The sequence below is a fragment of the Microtus pennsylvanicus genome, chromosome 15 (genome assembly GCF_037038515.1).
Source record: "Microtus pennsylvanicus isolate mMicPen1 chromosome 15, mMicPen1.hap1, whole genome shotgun sequence".
Taxonomy (NCBI): Eukaryota; Metazoa; Chordata; class Mammalia; order Rodentia; family Cricetidae; genus Microtus; species Microtus pennsylvanicus.
The window spans coordinates 24,626,893-24,644,970 of NC_134593.1; the positions used below are offsets into that span (position 1 = coordinate 24,626,893).

The window sequence follows — 18,078 nt, forward strand, 5'->3', positions numbered from 1 at the left end:
CACCACTGCCAGAACCTTAGTGGCTCATGGCAACACACGGATTAATAAAGATGGGTTAATTTAAGATATAAGCATTAGTAATAAGAATCTTGAGCTAATAGGCCAAACAGCGTTGCAATTAATATAGTTTCTGTGTGATTATTTGGGTCTGGGCAGCTGGGAAACAAATAATCAGTCTCTGCCTTGCCCAGCCTTGATGGGAGAGTTTGTGCCCGGTCTTATTGTATCTTGCTGTGTCATGTTTGGCTGATATACTGGGAGGCCTGCCTTTGGGGGGGGGGAGTGGAGGGTATATCTTGGAGAAAGGGGAGGTGGGGGGGCAATGGGAAGAGTGGAGGGAAGCTGCAGTTGGATGTACTGTATGAGAGAAGAATAAATATATGCTCAACTATATGCTGTCCGTAAGACACAGGTTTCATATTCAAAGACAAATAAATTGGAAGCAAGATTGGAAAAGACAGATCATGTAGAAAGCAGCCACCACCAGACAAAATAAACTGTAATGTAAATCTTAAAACTATAGAAAAAAAAAAGAAAGGCATCCTCAATGCTGAGAGAATTCACAGAGCTGGCCATGTAGTATATGCCTATAATCCTGGAACTTTAGACGTCGAGACAAGACAGTCAAGTGTTTCAAGTAAGCCTGAGTTACATAGCGAGACTGCCTTGAACACAAACACACAGATATATAAGAAGATATAACAAAAAACATATACACAAAACAGAACTTCAAAAAAACTTATGAGAACTGAAGGGAGAAACGGATAAGACTAATAAATGGTGATACCAATAATCGCACTTTCCAGAAGTAAAATAATTAGAGAGCAATAAGGAAACAAAGCCTAACATTCCACCCAACACGTGAAGAAAACACATCGCTCTCAAATGTTTACCAAGGTGACTTTAACTTTCCTTTAGGCAAGGACATATCTCTCAGTCCTCAAACTACAGCGGGAGTGCGCATGTGACAGTATCCAGAAGGGATGACACTATTTCCAGAAGGAATAAACAGGTGTGTTTTCCAATTGCCATGAAATCTGGAATAGGGAACTGTGGTGGAGTGCATGCCTAATATGCACAAGTTCCTGAGTTCAATGAGAAAACAGAAGGAAAACCCTTAGGAAATTAAAAAACATATGGAAATTAAACAACACTTTCCTAACCAATGAGTCAAGGAAGAAACCATAAGGAAATTATAAAATACTTTGAGATGATTAGAAACAAAGAACCCAACATACACAAACTTTTGTAATGAAGGAATCAAGGCGGTACTTGATGGAAACTTAAGTTGTAAATACCTTCTGTCAGACACACTGACCAAGAAAAAGATGACTCAATTATTAAAGCATGAGTGAGGTGGGGCTTATCTCTGCAGAGATAAAAAGGAGTCCTAAGGAAAGAGTGTGGATAATGGTATGTCAACTAGGTCTATAACCAAAACAAAGTGAACAAAATTTTAAGGAAAAAACAAACTACCAACTACTCCCAATTCAATTCATGAGTGCTGCTCCAACCGCCATCAAAGGGGGGGGGGGGCTAAATTTATTTTTTAATTTATTCTTTTTCTATGTTCATGTTATACAGTTTAGGACTATAAAACTGTGATCAACATATTTGGTTGTGAGTAGCCTAGCTCCATAAAGTCAATCTGGAGAAAGATAAATGGGCAATGGATGCTGGTCAGAACTAAGCAGAGCCTGGATTCAAAATCCTGATTCAGCTCCTTACTGGGTATGGGACAGGACAAGTTACTCTCTGGAAAGCAGGTGATAAACTAACCCAGGCCCTACACAGCTGCAGTTTCATCCTTGGCCTCAGACTACACACATCCTGCCTGCATTGACCTGCCTAAGCTTTGGAACCCTGACTACAGCCAACAAGAAGCTACCCGTTGAGTCAGACAGCCACCTCCTTGCCTTGGTTTTCTCATCTGTAACTGTGGAACTTCACACCTGTTTCTCAATTATATACAGCAGTTAGCACAGCATCCAGCACTTGGTAAGTGTCACATCAGTTACAGCTAAAAATAAGGACTCTTAAAAAGAGGTTTGGCCTGGAGGGTGCATATCGCTACCAAGCAGAACAACTGGCTCTAGAACTCACTGCAGTCACTTGCCTAATGATAAGGCCAAACCAGAGACTCAACACACAGACCAACAAAGATTAAGAGATATTAGTCTTGAGATTATCACACACACAAATATTTCAAAGACACTCTATCTCCTGGGAAAATCAAAGGAAACTGGTGTAAGGCCTTCAAAAGTCATCTAAGCAGTGGAAGAGACTGGGAGGAAAAGGCAATCTTTCTGTTAAAAACTGTCAAAAGAAAACAAATAGAAAATAAAATATTCTAGTTTTTAAAAGGACACAAACTCAAAACATTAAAATAAAAATTGTCTTACTTCAAACAAACAAACCACAGAAAACAAACAAACAAATAAAGACATGAGAGTAGACCTGTAATAGCCGGGTGGTGACGACACGTGCCTCTAATCCCAGCACTTGGAAAGCAGAGGCAGGGGAATGGATCTCTGTGAGTTCAAGCCAGAATGATCTACACAGTGAGTTCCAGGACAGCCAGGGTTGTTACACAGAGAAATCCTGTCTCAAACTCTCCCCAACCCCCCCCCCCCAAAAAGACCACAGTACCACATACCTATAAAGTCACAGCATTTAAAGAGTTAAGGCGGGAGGATGTAGGGTTGGAGACACACTGAGCTACATGGTGGATTCCAAGCTAGCCAGGATGACATAGCAAGACTCTTCTGCTTTTTAAATACAGAATCAAAAACATTGGCTTCTACAAGTTCCTCATAAAAAACAACAACAAGTCTTTGGTTTTATTATATTATCTGGGATAGGCTCTTTAAGTGAACAGGCTCAAAAGCGGGACACTATCCACACATCTGTCCGGGAGACCTAGAGACAGTCATGTGGGTACAGCTTAGCCTTGGGTGAACTCTTTACCATCTCACAGGAAGTGCCTCCTGACTTACTTCCTAGGACACTGGTATCCCCCTTCGGACATTTATTCCTGTTTTGTTTTTTGAGTATTTATTGTTTGTTTAGGGCCTGACCTCACACAATTCAGGCTGATCTTGAGTTCGACCAAGGATAATTCTGAATTCCTGATACTACATGGCCTCTACCTTCTTAGTGCTGGGATTATAGTCATGTGTCACCAGGCTTAGGTTTCTTCTGTTGTTGTTTCTTTCTTTTCCTTTTCTAAACGTGCACTGCTGTTTTGCCTGTACTCATGCACGTGACAGTCTGAGGACAACTTTCAGGAGTTCTCCCTCCCCTTCCACCAAGTGAGCTCCACGGATGGATCTCAAAGTCATTAGGCTTGGGGAACGAGAGCCTCTGCTCAGGAAGCTGCCATTGCTCCCACCCCACCACCTCAATTCACTATTACTTAATGGTAAGAAAAAGTAAAAATATATTCTGGCAAGAAATTATTTATCTCACAAAGGGACATTACATTTATGTACAGGTTTGTTTGTTAGTTGGAGATGAAAGAAACAGAAATGAGGACTGCAGAGTGTGCTCTGGAAAGCACAGCGGTGCTTCACCTTCGTCAGTCTCTTGCAAGCCTAACCGGCATGTGAAGCAGTTTAATGTGGTTTCTGATTTAAGTTAAATAGGGAATATGGTTCTCACTGTAAAATTGGCCACCAACCTAACTTCCGCACGGAAACGTGCAACCCTCCACACTGCACTTGAGACTACGGAAGCCCAGAGGAACACACATGCTGCAGCAACTATACAGGCTAGTTTAACGCAGCCTCCTCAGGAGCTCTCTGCACTTGAGCTTACTCAGCCACCACCAGAGTGAGAAAATACGGGCATCGCACAGCAGAGTCGGGTTTCTTCCCATGCAGGAAAATGGTGTGCCCACACATGCTGGTTTGCATCGCACGTCAGAGGCAGGTTTCTTCCCATGCAGGAAAATGGTGTGCCCACACATGCTGGTTTTACAAGCAAGCAGCTTATCCAGAATTTGAAGAGGAAGATAGAATAAAAAGCAGTCGCCAAGAGCTATAAAACAAGAAAAAGCCCCTCATACATGACACAAAAACACTTCTAACACTGTAGAGAGAGCCTGCTCAGAACAGGTGGGAAAGCCTCTGGATAGAAACTACAGCTCCAAACATTTAATTTGGAAACAGTCATTATCTCCCACCTCAAAGCCTGCCTGTGTAGACAGATAACAGACAGTTTTCAAACTGGATAGCTACTTTAAGTCAGTGAAATTCTGATTAAGTCTTGTCGGATGAGCAAATGAATTATTTCTGACTAATATAACAGAACAATTCCACAGTCTGATTTAGGCTCTAGAAACACTGCTATTCTAATTTATATATAAATTCTACTTTTTAATATCAACTTTATTCATAACTGACAAGATTTCAAAGTAATACATCCGCTAGTAGGAAACTGATAAGACGTGGTATCCAGACAACCAGATATTACTCATCAGTAGAAGAAAATGAGTGCTTGAGCTATGAAGTGACACAGAGGAACCTTAATGCAGTTAGTCACTGAAAAACCCAGGTGGACGCTATCAAGACTTGACTCCAATGACAAGACCCTTTGGCAGAGATGCGTGATTGCAGTACTTTGGGAGAGCAAAGAACAAACAGGCAGGGCACAGATAACCTTGAGGACTGTGATATCATCCTGTGTGGTATTTTAATTGTGGATATACATTGTTGACCTCTGTCAAAACCCCAATGGCATGTACAATACCAAGAGGAGGCCTACTGTCAACTAGGGGTGCTAGTTCCTAGCATATGACATATCAGCATAGGTTTGCTGACTGCAACCAATGGGACACTGTGGGCTGTGACAGTGGAGGAGAGACTGGGTATGCATGGTGGACCAGAAGATATTTTGGAAGTCTCTCAACTTTCTGTTCAATCTTGTTGTGAACTAAAAACTGCGCTAGAGAATAAAGTTTAGTTTTAAATGTAAACTGATATCTTAGTTGGTTTATAACACCTGGTCTAAAGTTCTGTGATTTTAAAAAAAAAAGGAACAATACAATTTTTTTGCAATTGTAAAATAGTTGAGTCGTATATAATATTTTCTTTCTTCACTTTAGAGAAATATAACAAGGGAAGTGGTTTGATTGTGCTGGGAGTGAAATTGCTAGATCTAAGTAGATATGAGTGCCAAATGTATGCAGTTTAAGAGCAGATAGAACTGGACAAGTGGGGAAAAGTGGAGCTGCTATAGTGTGGATGTCTATGCCCACCTCAAGCCTTTTATTGAGATCCTCATCTTTAAGGTGATGCTCACATGTGGGGGCCTTTGGAGGACCAAGTCATGTGGGCAGACCTTCGTGAACAGGATTAGCACCTTCACCCCTTCCACCATGAGAAGACCCAGCAAGAATGAGGAGTGTATGAACCAGAAAAGCAGGCAGTCCCCAGGCATGGAACCTGCCGTAGCTCAGGGTTTCCTGGACCCCAGAACCATGAGAAATACATCTCTATGTTTGTATACTACCCCATTTATGACATTTTGTTACAATGACTAAAAGAACAATTATTGAGTCAAAGTCCCACATCTTATAAGTAAGGAAAATGAGGCTGTGGGTCACAAGATGATTAAAAGACAGAAAAGAATGAACTCAGTGTCTGCTTACCCCAGCAATTCAACACAATTATAATAAAGTTCTTAAAATTCAAAGATGCTAACATTTTCTTCCCCCATGTATTCATTTTTTTCCCCAGAAGACATGACACCAATTAGTATATTTCTTTGACTGATAATACTCATCAACCTTTGTATATTTACTCATTTATTCCCAGAGGTCATTAAATTTTTTTTGTTTGTTTTAGAAATTCTTAAACAGCCTAAGAAAACATTTTACTGACAGTGAATATAAAATGCAAGTGTTTATTACTAAAGCCAAGGCTATGCTCACCACCCTATCATTGTTAGTGAGAAGCTAGAATCTTGGCCGACCTCTTGCAGAGGTAAAAATCCACCCATGGTGGGAGCAGCTGCGACTGTGACGGAATCTACAAATAACATGCTGGGAATTCGGCAGGCACTGTTATTATATCCTGTTTACACTGTCATTTCTCCTATCAGCAGGATATTATTTATACAGACCCCACCCCTGCACTTCTTGTTTATCTTATTATAGAAGCCCTCCAGATCTATAAAAAGCAGCCTCTGCATTTACTTCTGGAACAGCACATGTGTTGGAATTTTGCACCTTGCTATACTTTTTTATTTAGCATTTTCTGTTGTTAGGCACCATCCGCTCTGATTTTATCTTAAGGTTGATTCCACATATTAGAGTTGAACTCAAATGACTTTCAGAGAATCTGCTATAGAACAACAAAAAAGCATGTCTAGGTAATGGCCAGATATTCCAGGGATGGGAAGGCTTCCTAAACCAGGCTCACCCCCCCCCCCAGTGGGTCAGTCATAAGGGCTTCACTAACTCATTGTTCTTCCCAGACATGAGAAGTGCTGTTTCTGTTAGCTTCCTGGCTGGACAGGCCGGGACACAAATGTGATTAATTCATAATACATGAGAAGCACAACTCAGTGAGTTAGCCAATAGATAAAAAGTAGATTAGCCTGCTTATTAATTTCCTCATTTTCCTGTTTTGTAGATTAAAACAAAATAGCAAAAAAAAAAAGTCCTGCAACTTTCTTACCCACAAAAATGTATAGGACTGTTAAGCAAGCAATCATCCCTGAAACAGTGCCTCAGTGTACCTTTTGACGTGTGGTTTGAGCTAAACACACCCAGCTCCTTTGTGCTTCAGCTAGATCTATCAGATGGCAAGGTAGGTGTGAAATGTTCCAGGTAAAAGGGCAGTGACAGACCCTCTGAAGAAACTGCATCACTTAGGTGAGGATTAAACCAATGTCAGAATATCAGAATGCCACCCTAACAGAATGAGGTGCGGTTAGTAGGAACGGATAGAGTTATGCTGGGGAGGTAAAGGCCTTTTAGTAAACCAAGAATTTGGTAGCATGGAAATGAGCAGGATTCTCAAAACTACAAGTTGTTAAATTCAGCTGTGTGAATATACATAATAGAAGATGGCAATAAAAATGGATGCATTTTTAAGAATTATAATGCATTATAAGAATTTCCTGGACTGGCAGAATGGCTCAGCGGATAAAGGTACTTGCTGCCAAGGCTTATGACCTGAGTTCAATCCCTGTAACACACATGATAGAAGAAAAAAGAAACTCTTACCCCAACACATACACTGTGACACTCATGCAGGAACACACAAAAAAATAAATGCTTTTGTGTTTTGTTTTGTTTTTTTAATTTCTTGTTTTATACAATGAAGAGCCAAAGGTAGGTTCACAGAAATGTAAACCCAATCCTTTGGAACAAAAACAAAGAGGGAAACCTCTTTGAGGTGAAGCTGAAATGGGGAAGACATTTTAAACAACATCCCATCATTACAGTGGTGAAAGGAAGGCCATGTGTACAACAGGTAACAAATGTCTAAGTGTATCTCAGCTCCTCCTTTCCCAAACGGGGGATGGTATTACTGAATGAGGCAATGATAATCAATGCCTACCAACTGGTACTCATGTTTGCAAAGTTTTCCAGTTTCCTAGAACAGTCCTTCTCCAACCTAAATCACTTAGGGGATCTGGCTGAAATGTAAATTCTACTTCAGCAGATTTAGAGGTGACATAGTGTATTCCTACATGTCTAACAAGTTTTCAGCTAATGCCAAAACTGCTATTTCCTGGACTGTATTTTGAATAGCAAGATGTAAAACATCTTTCAGTTTCCCTTTCTAAAATGGAAATATTTGCTATACTGTGTTTAACTCACTATGAAACAATGCTTTTAGATATGCCACCCTATCTGGCATAAGGAAGACCTTTATAGGTATCTTTTTATGATTTGCAACAATGTTGGACACTCATCCAAAGCCACTATTTTACAAGTCCAAGACAAGGGCTGGATCAGAGGGTAAGGGAATTTGTCATAAAGCCTGGCAAGGTGAGTTTGATCCCAGGATTCACATAGTAGAAGGAGAGAACTGATTTACTCAAGCTGTCTTCTGTCCTACACACACTCATGCCTAAGATAATTCAAGATTCAGTATATTTAGTACTCAGAAATATTCTCTTCTGAACAAAAACAACCTTGCGATTCTATCATGTTACAAATTTGTCTTGCTTCCCCCCCACCCCACATGCACCCAGGTTTGCAAACTAGGACATATATTGCTTATAGTCCTAGACTAGAGGCTAAAGTAAAGGTACAAAAAGACAAGATCCCCATCATGGCATAAACTACCACATCACGAGTTTCAGTAACACCCGCATGACTTGCCCTCATAGTGTGTTAAGCACTATAACTTAGTTTTTTTAAGATAAAGATTAATAATTTATCTTACACATCCCACTGGCAAATACCTAAAGACTTAAATAATTAAATTCACACACCTTTCTTTACCATTAAGACTTCTATATAGAGGACATGTTTAAAAAACATGTAACAAAGACATTGTTTATAAAAGAATATTACTGGTAAAATATATGCACTTGCATATATGTATAAATATAAAGGGTTGGCTGACATAGGTACAGGGAATGAAATACTTTTAACTCTGAAGTTACATTTTTAAATCAATTACTAAGCAGGAACAACCTCTTAAGAATATTTACTTCAGTATGTACCAGCGTTTCCACCACAGAAGAAACATCTGGAGGAGCTCAGATGCCAACCTGTAACCACAAAGTATGAAAACTGAGGCAAGGGCTTAAGATGCCCCAGGCATAAGTTTGCAACTGTGAGCAAAAAGGGGTGGTGATGGTATTACTTGCACTGTCAGTGCAGAAAGTATAATAACACAGCAAATGTAAATGTATTAGAATAACTTCTGGTTCCTCTAGGACTTTATAACTAAGGACGGGCACACATGAACAGTGATGGCATACCTACACCCAGATTCAAGAGTTCCAAAATGATACATATATCCCACATGTCAGGGTGAGGTCTGGGTCGGGTGGAGAATGGGATGGGATAGAAACAACAACAAAAAGACAATGGTGACCCTCATCTTCTTAAGAGGGGTGTGAGGAAAGTTTTCACATACAGAAAAGGTCATTCAAAAGACAGTTTTCAGTAGGCGATGGGGAGGTTCATATATCCCAGCCGCAAGAGGTCATTATTAGCCACAGAGTGAGTTTGAGGCCAGCCTCAACTGCATGCATGCCACCCTGTCTCAAGAAAAGACAAAAAACAACAAACAACAACAAAACCAAAGTCCCAACAACAAACCCCCAAAACAAAAAAGGAAAACAAAGACTTGCGTTTTCCTCATGAGTCACTTTTTACTGGTAAAGTCCTAGATTTAATTGAGAGGACTGCAAAGCTTTTAAAAATAAAGACACAGACAGCAGCTGGTGTGCATGTGTCACAGGCGCTATCATAATCAAGAGGAAACGACATCCCTGTTTCAATTATAAAATAGGGATTGTTTTTTCTTATTATTGACGTTACAAAATTTACTAACATAAGTTTTAAAAAGAAAAATGACTGGAGCATGTCCGTGCTATCAGAGACACTGGTTTAAATCCCAGGCTTCCGTCACCATGCCCAAGCCGAGAGGGCTGCAGCACGGAAATGTAAGCGATAGTCCAACACCTGCACAGACGGCAGAGACGAGACATGATTCTAGAATAAAGGGCTCTCCGGCTCTTACCTGTTACCTGTGCAACAACTGCTTGGGAAATCCTCCGATTGGCAAGAAAGGCTTTGATTTCCTCTTTTATCACACTGCTGTCCCTCCTAACAAAAACAGAAGACAAGACCAACAATGTATGTTGAAGGTAGAAATCCTCATCTTTGCTAAAAGAAAGGTGAAGCAGAGAGGTGGGGAGAACACAGAAAGGAAGGACACAAAAATAAAAGGGGAACAGACTAAACTTAGGTGAAAATATGAAATTACAACAAACCAAGAAACACCAAATACTCCAGTCCTGAAACATCACACCATCAGACAGACACCTCAGTGAATGCCACTGTGGATACAAGTCTCATGTGGGAGGACCATTAATTGCATGCTGTGTATGATCTAAATTAGGAATAAGGTTACCATATGCAGTATGTATGGTCTCAATATGGGGGAATAAATCATACATAGAAGTCCTGGAAAAATAAAAAGCAGCAGCATTGAAAATCAGCTGAAAGTAGATTGTGGGTTTGCAGGTTAATGGAGGAACTGCAGAAGTGACACTCATCTTAAAATCATAGAAATACTTAAGGGGCAGAAATAAACACCATTTTTACAGCTGAAAACACTAGCATTGTAAGAAACACCCTTAGCTGCTTCCTCTCCCTCCCTTCTGCATAAGTTCTTCCCCAAATATTGTGGGATGATTTGAAATAGTAACAGTTTCATATTAAAAGTAATTATTAATTTCATATTACATGTAATAAATACACAAAATAGTTAATACTAAAAACTATACTATTCAGCCGGGCGATGGTGGCGCACGCCTTTAATCCCAGCACTCGGGAGGCAGAGGCAGGCGGATCTCTGTGAGTTCGAGACCAGCCTGGTCTACAAAGCTAGTTCCAGGACAGGCTCCAAAGCCACAGAGAAACCCTGTCTCGAAAAAACCAAAAAAAAAAAAAAAAAAAAAAAAAAAAAAAAAAACTATACTATTCAACCTTGGTAGTATATACTCTTGGTCCACTACAAACTATTTAGAAAGTCAGCATGCATTCATAGACCAGACATCCATAAGAATAACAAAGAACAACTCATTCTTTCACCAAAACAAACAATAAATAAAAATTAAATCGGAGCCTAAAGACTATAAAACCAGAACACTGTCTCTTGCTCAAGATGAAAACTGACAGAATCATGGTAGCTTATCTAAACAAGGTCAGCAGATTGAGGAACTCGGCTCAAGTCCGTCTGCTGCCATCTGCCCTCATATAAATCACAAACTAATAATCTTTCTCAGATGGACCTTTGCAAATAATTTTTTAAAAAAATCATTCCTCCTTTTATTTTTACAAACAATGTATAAACTTCCCATACCGTATACAACTACTACGATTCCATATTAAATTTTTTTTCATTTTTTGATGCAGGGACTCAATCTCTCTCTCTGTCTGTCTCTCTCTCTCTGTCTCTGTCTCTCTCTCGTTTCTCAGTGTAGCCTTGGCTGTACTGGAACTCACTCTACAGACCAGGCTGGCTTTGAACTATTCTCCTACCTCTGCCTCCTGTGTGCCGGGATTAAATGCATGCACCACTGCCTGACTGGAACTCACTCACTAAGCGAGCCTGAAACTATTCAGTCCAGGTGGTGCTCAAACACAAGGCAATCCTCCCATCTCAGTCTCCTGGTGTTAAGAGTACAAGCTCCATGTTGGATTTTGTCAAGAAAGGCTGTGGCCATTTCTCTCTCATTTTTAGTTTCCTGAGACACGGTCTATCAGCATATCACGCTGGCCTTGAATTTACAGATCACCTAGCCTCAGCTTCCTGAGTGCTAGGTGTGTAGCTCTGTGCTACCATTCCCAGCTTTCTCTCTTGTGTAGTGTGTCTACACCATACCGTTGATTTTGCCTCTTGGCAAAGTCTAAAACGTTAACCACTAGCTATTCACAATAAAACCTTTGACCCTTGATCTAAGACAGACATCACAAACTTTTAAAAACTATTTTGTGAACAAACCACAAATTTCATAGGGCTCAAGTCTCACTGCAGATTGAGTAGAAAAAGAAGTATCCTATCAGAACATGATACCATTCTGCAATTTCAATTACCTAGGTCTTTCAGTCCCTCACCTGGAAGTGCTATGCACTCTGTTGGGGGTGCCATGCTCCCTGTGGAGCTATATTCACCATAGCCTGCACATGTGTGAGTCTCTGCTTCTCTCTGAGCCCAGAGCTCAGAGCTCACTAGTTTGCTTAACTTGCTGGCCAATGAGCTGCAGGGATCCCCTCAGGGGTAAAGGCACAGGCCACCACTGCCTGATTTTTTTTTTATGTGGGTGCTGAAGACATGAACTTAGTTCCTCATTTCTGTGCAGCAGGCACAGCACTATCTGGGCCATGTCCCTGCTTTGGGGAATTTTGAAAAAGAGTAGAGATGGGATATTGAGTATCCAATATGTAGCTCTATAACATCCCTGAGTTACTGATTGGAAATCACAGTCAAGCGGTAACAAGAAAACAAAAATTTAGCTGCCTAATGTAATATTTAAAATTTCACAAACTTATTTAGATTCCAATCTACATGCTGACTACATTTCTTTCAAAATGCCTGTCTCTGGACTCTGGACCAATTATGAGCAAGAGATGACTTTAGCAGTAGCTATTTCAGACGGCTCTTGTACACAAACCAAATAATTTGTTGAATTAAGTTGAATTTTTTATATAAACTATTGCATTTCAACATACCAAATGATCTTGGAAAATGAAACTATATTTGAGAATAATTGTTCAGATTAAATTTAAAAATGTACTTTTATAGGCAAAATGAGCAAACGGTATTTTCTTGACTAATAATTCAAAATCAAATTTAAACCAACTCATTTTAAATCAAATGCACCTAGAGCAGACACTAAATCATACAGAACAGATAAACTCAACTATGTAAGCAGCCTAAATTACTCACAGCCTTGCAGCGTGGCATAAAGGACTGCAGCAAGACAGGAGGAGTCCCCAGTGTTCAGAAAGCAGCAACCCACTCACCACCTCCAAGAATCCATTCTTATATATTATGCAGGTTTCTAAAGTATTCACAGTAAGTTTAAACAGACATTCTTCACTGCTTTACCATAGATACTTTTTGAAAAACAATTAAAAAAAAAGATTGGGGTGTGGCTAAAAGCCTAAATGCCTAACTAGCATCATAAGACCCACCCTGGTCTCAATCTCCAGCCCCCCCACTTCTTAAAAGACAAAAACATGCGAAGGAAAGCCACTTAATAAGGTTGTGCTCTAGCTTTACCCTTTGTGAAAACAAAAACATTAACACACTCATTCCAAAGATTTGCATTTCTATAGTGTATATTAATTGTGCAAAATAATGGGTCTCACTATGGCATTTTCACACATGTGTATAATGCACTTTGATCCAGTCCCTTGGCTGCCATGCCCCCATCCTCATCCCTTCTTCACTCTCACTGCTCCCCTTCCTCTCCCCTTCTCAACTCCAGCTGGTCCTTTCCCTCTCCTCTCCTCCATTCCTGTTGGATTTTCAGAGGTCATGGATATAGCCTGTGGCAGTACGCGTCCCCAGCATGTACAAGACCCTGTGTTCAATCTCTAACATCGGGGGTGGAGGAGCCTTTAAAATGTTCTTCCAAGAAATGACATAAAAAACTGAATGATAGGGGCTGGAGAGACGGCTCAGTGGTTAAGAGCATTGTCTGTCCTTCCAAAGGTCCTGAGTTCAATTCCCGGCAACCACATGGTGGCTCACAACCATCTGTAATGAGGTCTGGTGCCCTCTTCTGGCCTGCAGAGATACACACAGAGTATTGTATACATAATAAATAAATAAATAAATAAATAAATAAATATTTTAAGAACTGAATGATATAAATACAATATATCATTCATATATACACATACATGCATATATGTGCAAAGGAACTATCTTTGAGGTAGAAAGTTCTGAAATTGTAAATGTACCAGATAAACACAAACTATTATTTCTATAAAACAGTCAGACAGGATCCACAGAAAAGAAGAACCAAATGGTCAACTGTAGCTGTCAGACTGAAGTTAACATCTCAGACCAGGTGCCTCAAAGCACCATGGACAAAGTGCTCTAAAGTCAATTTAGAAGAAAGCCTGTTTGCTGGGTTCGCTAGATATTTGCAAAAACAGTAACATCGCTTGCCTTCACTGTCCAGTTCATTCTACTGGGTTGGCTTGGCTCTTTGTCTTCTTTGCCCGCTCCTGTAACTGCCATTCTACCTTGCAGAATCACCTATTTGCTAGCGTGAAAGATCACATACACAGACCTCTCTCTCTCTCTCTCTCTCTCTCTCTCTCTCTCTCTCTCTCTCTCTCTCTCTCTCTGTCTTCTATTCCGTATTTCCTCCCATTGTTGGCAGTCTGATATGTTGCCGAAATAGAATGAATCCTTTCTCCCACCGCACCAAGTATCTCACATACCTCAAGGCTGTCCACTCCGGGAGTCTTAGTGAATTAAAGAACAAGCCAGTTATTTCTCTGGTTTCACTTTTTACTTCCAACATAAGCAAGCACTTGGTCTCAGCTGAGGCACCTGAAGTGCACGCCACATCTTCCTGCTGCTGTTCTCAAACCACTGCACTGTTCATCCGGTGGACTTCTCAGCAGGACGAGAACCACCACTGCCTTCCTTTTAAACTAGTTAACATCACCATTAACCCTTTCTAATATATATGTAAGATTTCATCAGGAATGCCTTTTTGACAAAACACTTTCAAAAATTTTATATGTGTCTGTATCTGAGAATAGGAGTATGGGGCAGGGGTCTAACCCAGGATCACTTTGAAAAAGAGGTTTTGCTGCCTAGGCCTCTAGAGTTCTGGGATCTAGTGGCATCACCACCCTGTCCTGATTCTAATGCTCCTTACTTTGTTTTGTTTTGAACATGGTCTTACTACAGAGCCGAGGCTGCTTTTGAACTCCCAGCAAGCCTCCTGCCTCTACCTCCTAAGTATTCATATTCCAGAGGGCTACTGCCACACCTGGCTTTCAGATTAAGAAGATATGATATAACTGACATCTATCTAGGTAAGTTCTCTCTGATCATCATAGCTTACAAAGAAAGATCTCTGAACAAAGCTATCACTTAACAATTATAGTATGGACACAATGCTATTCTACAGCCCATCTATCCTACTAGCCTGGAAAGTTCTTTAGTACAAAGATTCTGTCATAGTCAGCATGGATTTTTCATATAATAAAACTTAATTTGTTCAATGAGTGAAAATTTTCTAGAGATTAAAGGCTGTAAAATGGAAACCCTGATCTAAATAATTTATACAACAGCTTTAAATTCTTATTTTCAAGTACATTTATGTTTTCCAAATCAGGATAGAGAGGTTATTTATGGTGATTCAAAATGACACTGATTTGTTTTCTGGAAGAAAGCATATTAAAGGGCTCATATTTTAAAAATAATACGCTTTAGGATGACTCATACTTCGAGTTAACACACCCTCAGCATTCTTCTGGATATTATAAAGGGAGCTAGCTCAAAGTCACCCCAAGATGAAGCCGACACACTGTATTTCACAGTTGAAAGACACTCACGACTTTCTCCCTGTGCAGATACAAAGCACAATTTTAAGAGAGAACATTACAGGGAGAGCTGTTCTATATGCAGAAGATGGAGGGAGAGTGTCACCTTCCTACAGAGCATGAGCATCCTGCCTGCACGAGTAAGTACAGGCTGAGCGCCCCCACTGAAGCACGCCGGACCAGAAGCCTTTCCACATTTTCTCTTTTAAACCTGAAACTATTTTCATATTTATAATGAATATCTTAGGGGCAGAGCCCAAGTATAAATACAAAATTCAACTATGTTTTACATAATTATATAGAGAAACTAAATGTAACTTGAGATAGTATTTTAAATAACTGTGTCTAGGAATGTGTTCTATTATTTTTCACTTGTGAACCAGAGTGCTCAGAAGCTTTGAATTTTAAAACACCATGGCTCAAGGATGCTCGGCCCATGTTTTAGTGTCAGCGATATACATAGCCAAGTTCGTATGAACCTGCAGAATTTTGTACAAAATACTAACAAAATGAGGTATATAATGGTATAGAGCAACATGCTTAACGTATAACATTACTAATTCCAATAAGCCTCATTTACATTATCTCATAACGCATACATGACTGCAGGAAAACACTGCTATATTCTATTAGTGGATGTAGCCATACATTCTTATGCATATACTTACATACTAATGGGCCTCTTAAGATGTCCTAATGTAAAATGAGTTGGCTTTCACTGTTGACACATGCAACCATTTACTGAGAATTTACATGCTAGTGTGGCTTTCTTCTTCATTTTTTGATCTCAATTCAAAACTAGAAAAGAAAATGTCTGACTCTTGAACAAATGATCAAGGGTACAGTTATAACCTGATGAAGCTACACACACACACACACAAAAAAAATCTCCATTATATACTTTCAAATTATATGCTGTAATATAGATTCACTGAATTAACAAAATCTGCAAAGCATGTCTTAGGGTGGAGTACCTGCAGGCTGGGGCTGTGGGCATGTAGGAGGTGGATTTTTCACACAGCACAGGAGGCAGGAAGGCCCTCAGGTGTCCATCCTTCCTACTAGAGCCCACCAATTCCAGGTCACTGTCATGTCAGTGTTTAGCAAACAGGAAGGACAGTGTATCACTAGACAGACACAGAATACCCAGAAAGAGCTACGATTTGAAAATTTCTCTAAGATCTCACCAATAAGAATTCATTATTTACAGTAAGTGACTGATCTGAAGTAGCAGATAACATGTCGGGGAAGGAGCAGGGCAAGCCCAGAAAGGCCATTCACATTGTTTAGAAAAATTATAATTATTGCTTTTCCTAAAGCGTCATGTAGTCTATAGGCATAAATAATGTCAGTGATAAAAATATACGAGCAACAAAATAATAATAAAGACATGGGATATAATTTAGGCTCAGTTACCCAATAATCAAACTTTCCTGAGCAGATTATTAATTTTCATGAATTCAGGTTCTCTGATCAAGCACCCAGCATGGCTGTTGGGACTGCAAACATCATGTGAGCAGCCAGTCAGTCAACTTTTCCCTGAGTCCTAAGAAGGACTTGAGCAAACTTGAGAACAGTGAGAAAGGGTACACCTGAGTAGAGCTGGGGTGGGGGGAAGCTCAATTGTGGAGGACAGGGAGGGGACCAGAGGTCTAGAGGGCCCTAGCCACCTAAACGTCAGAGGAGCTGTTCTGAGCAAGAAGCAAAGGAAGGGAAGAAGAAAGCATCCTAATAACTACACAATTAAGAGCACACAGATGAAACACGCGTTATTCCCATGAGACTGTACCCAAGTGAACATGCAGAAAGAGAACAAGCTAGCACCTGAACAAATAAATGCTATTTTACTATCTTCTCTACGTGGGATAATTAAAATCTCATGAAACTTCAGTGAATAAAGTAATTAATTTGCCCAAATGGTTCTCCTTTCGAAATAATGACAGATGCTAAATTCCTAAAACCATCTAGGGCCAAGGCTGTGACTCAGTGGAAGATAAAGCCCTGGGTTCAATCTTGAGCACTAAGAAAGTCACCAGCAACAGCAGAGCCTTGGGCACCTGTGTTAATAGTTGAAGAGGAACCAAAAGCCTCGTTGATCTCTTATATTTCAGAGTACTAGAAGCTTGTTAACACTGACTGTCGATGAGGTATGACATTCTTCATTACATGTACCTCACCGTCCCTGCAGCCAAGGATTCTATGTGTCACAACTCTACCCTGAAAACAGTCTCAGTAGAGGCCATGTGTCAAAGGCTGTCTCCTCACTGAGGTGCCTCAGGATGGATCTCCACACTGCACAGTCAAGCCACCGTCATTCTGTCCTGATGGCAGAAAATCTTCAGGACCAGTTAAAACTCAGTTACGACTTTTGTTTTTACTTCTGACAAGTCTACAGTTCTGTTCATTATCAACTATAACTAATTTATCCGCAGCCTCTCGCCTTTTATGTTTAATTTTAGATTATTTTAGGCGTATGAGTGTTTTGCTTGCATGCAAAGGTCAGAAAGTTTCGTAGCTCCTATGAGAGTTAGAGATGGTGGTGCTACGGAACCAAACTCGGGTTCTCTGCAAGACCAAGTGCTCTTAACCAAGGAGTTCATCTCTCCAGCACAAAGCAATCATTTTTACACAGCAACCTAAATATTCTGAAAAACTGCTTTTGGCATTTCTGTTTGTAAAAACTCGCTAATTTTAACCACTTAGTGTAGAATGTGAAGCCTCTGAAAACGTGTGCTGCACCCTGAGGCATCACTACATTTGCCAAAGTCTGCCTCATCTGTACTGCTTTTCTTTTGATGCTTATT

General features: G+C 40.1%; 1 protein-coding gene across 15 annotated transcripts in view; it reads right to left on the minus strand.

Annotated features, from left to right (window-relative positions):
- The window catches only part of Hmbox1 (homeobox containing 1), a 134,746-nt gene that overhangs the window by 64,996 nt on the left and 51,672 nt on the right, over positions 1-18,078 (minus strand). For all 15 annotated transcript variants that reach the window (XR_012907973.1, XR_012907974.1, XR_012907975.1 and 12 more), the window contains exon 4: positions 9,714-9,799. Coding sequence is in view for 12 of the 15 variants with exons in the window: in XM_075949817.1 (XP_075805932.1) it covers positions 9,714-9,799 (86 nt within the window). In the remaining 3 variants the exon portion in view is untranslated. The remainder of the gene's footprint in view (positions 1-9,713; positions 9,800-18,078) is intronic.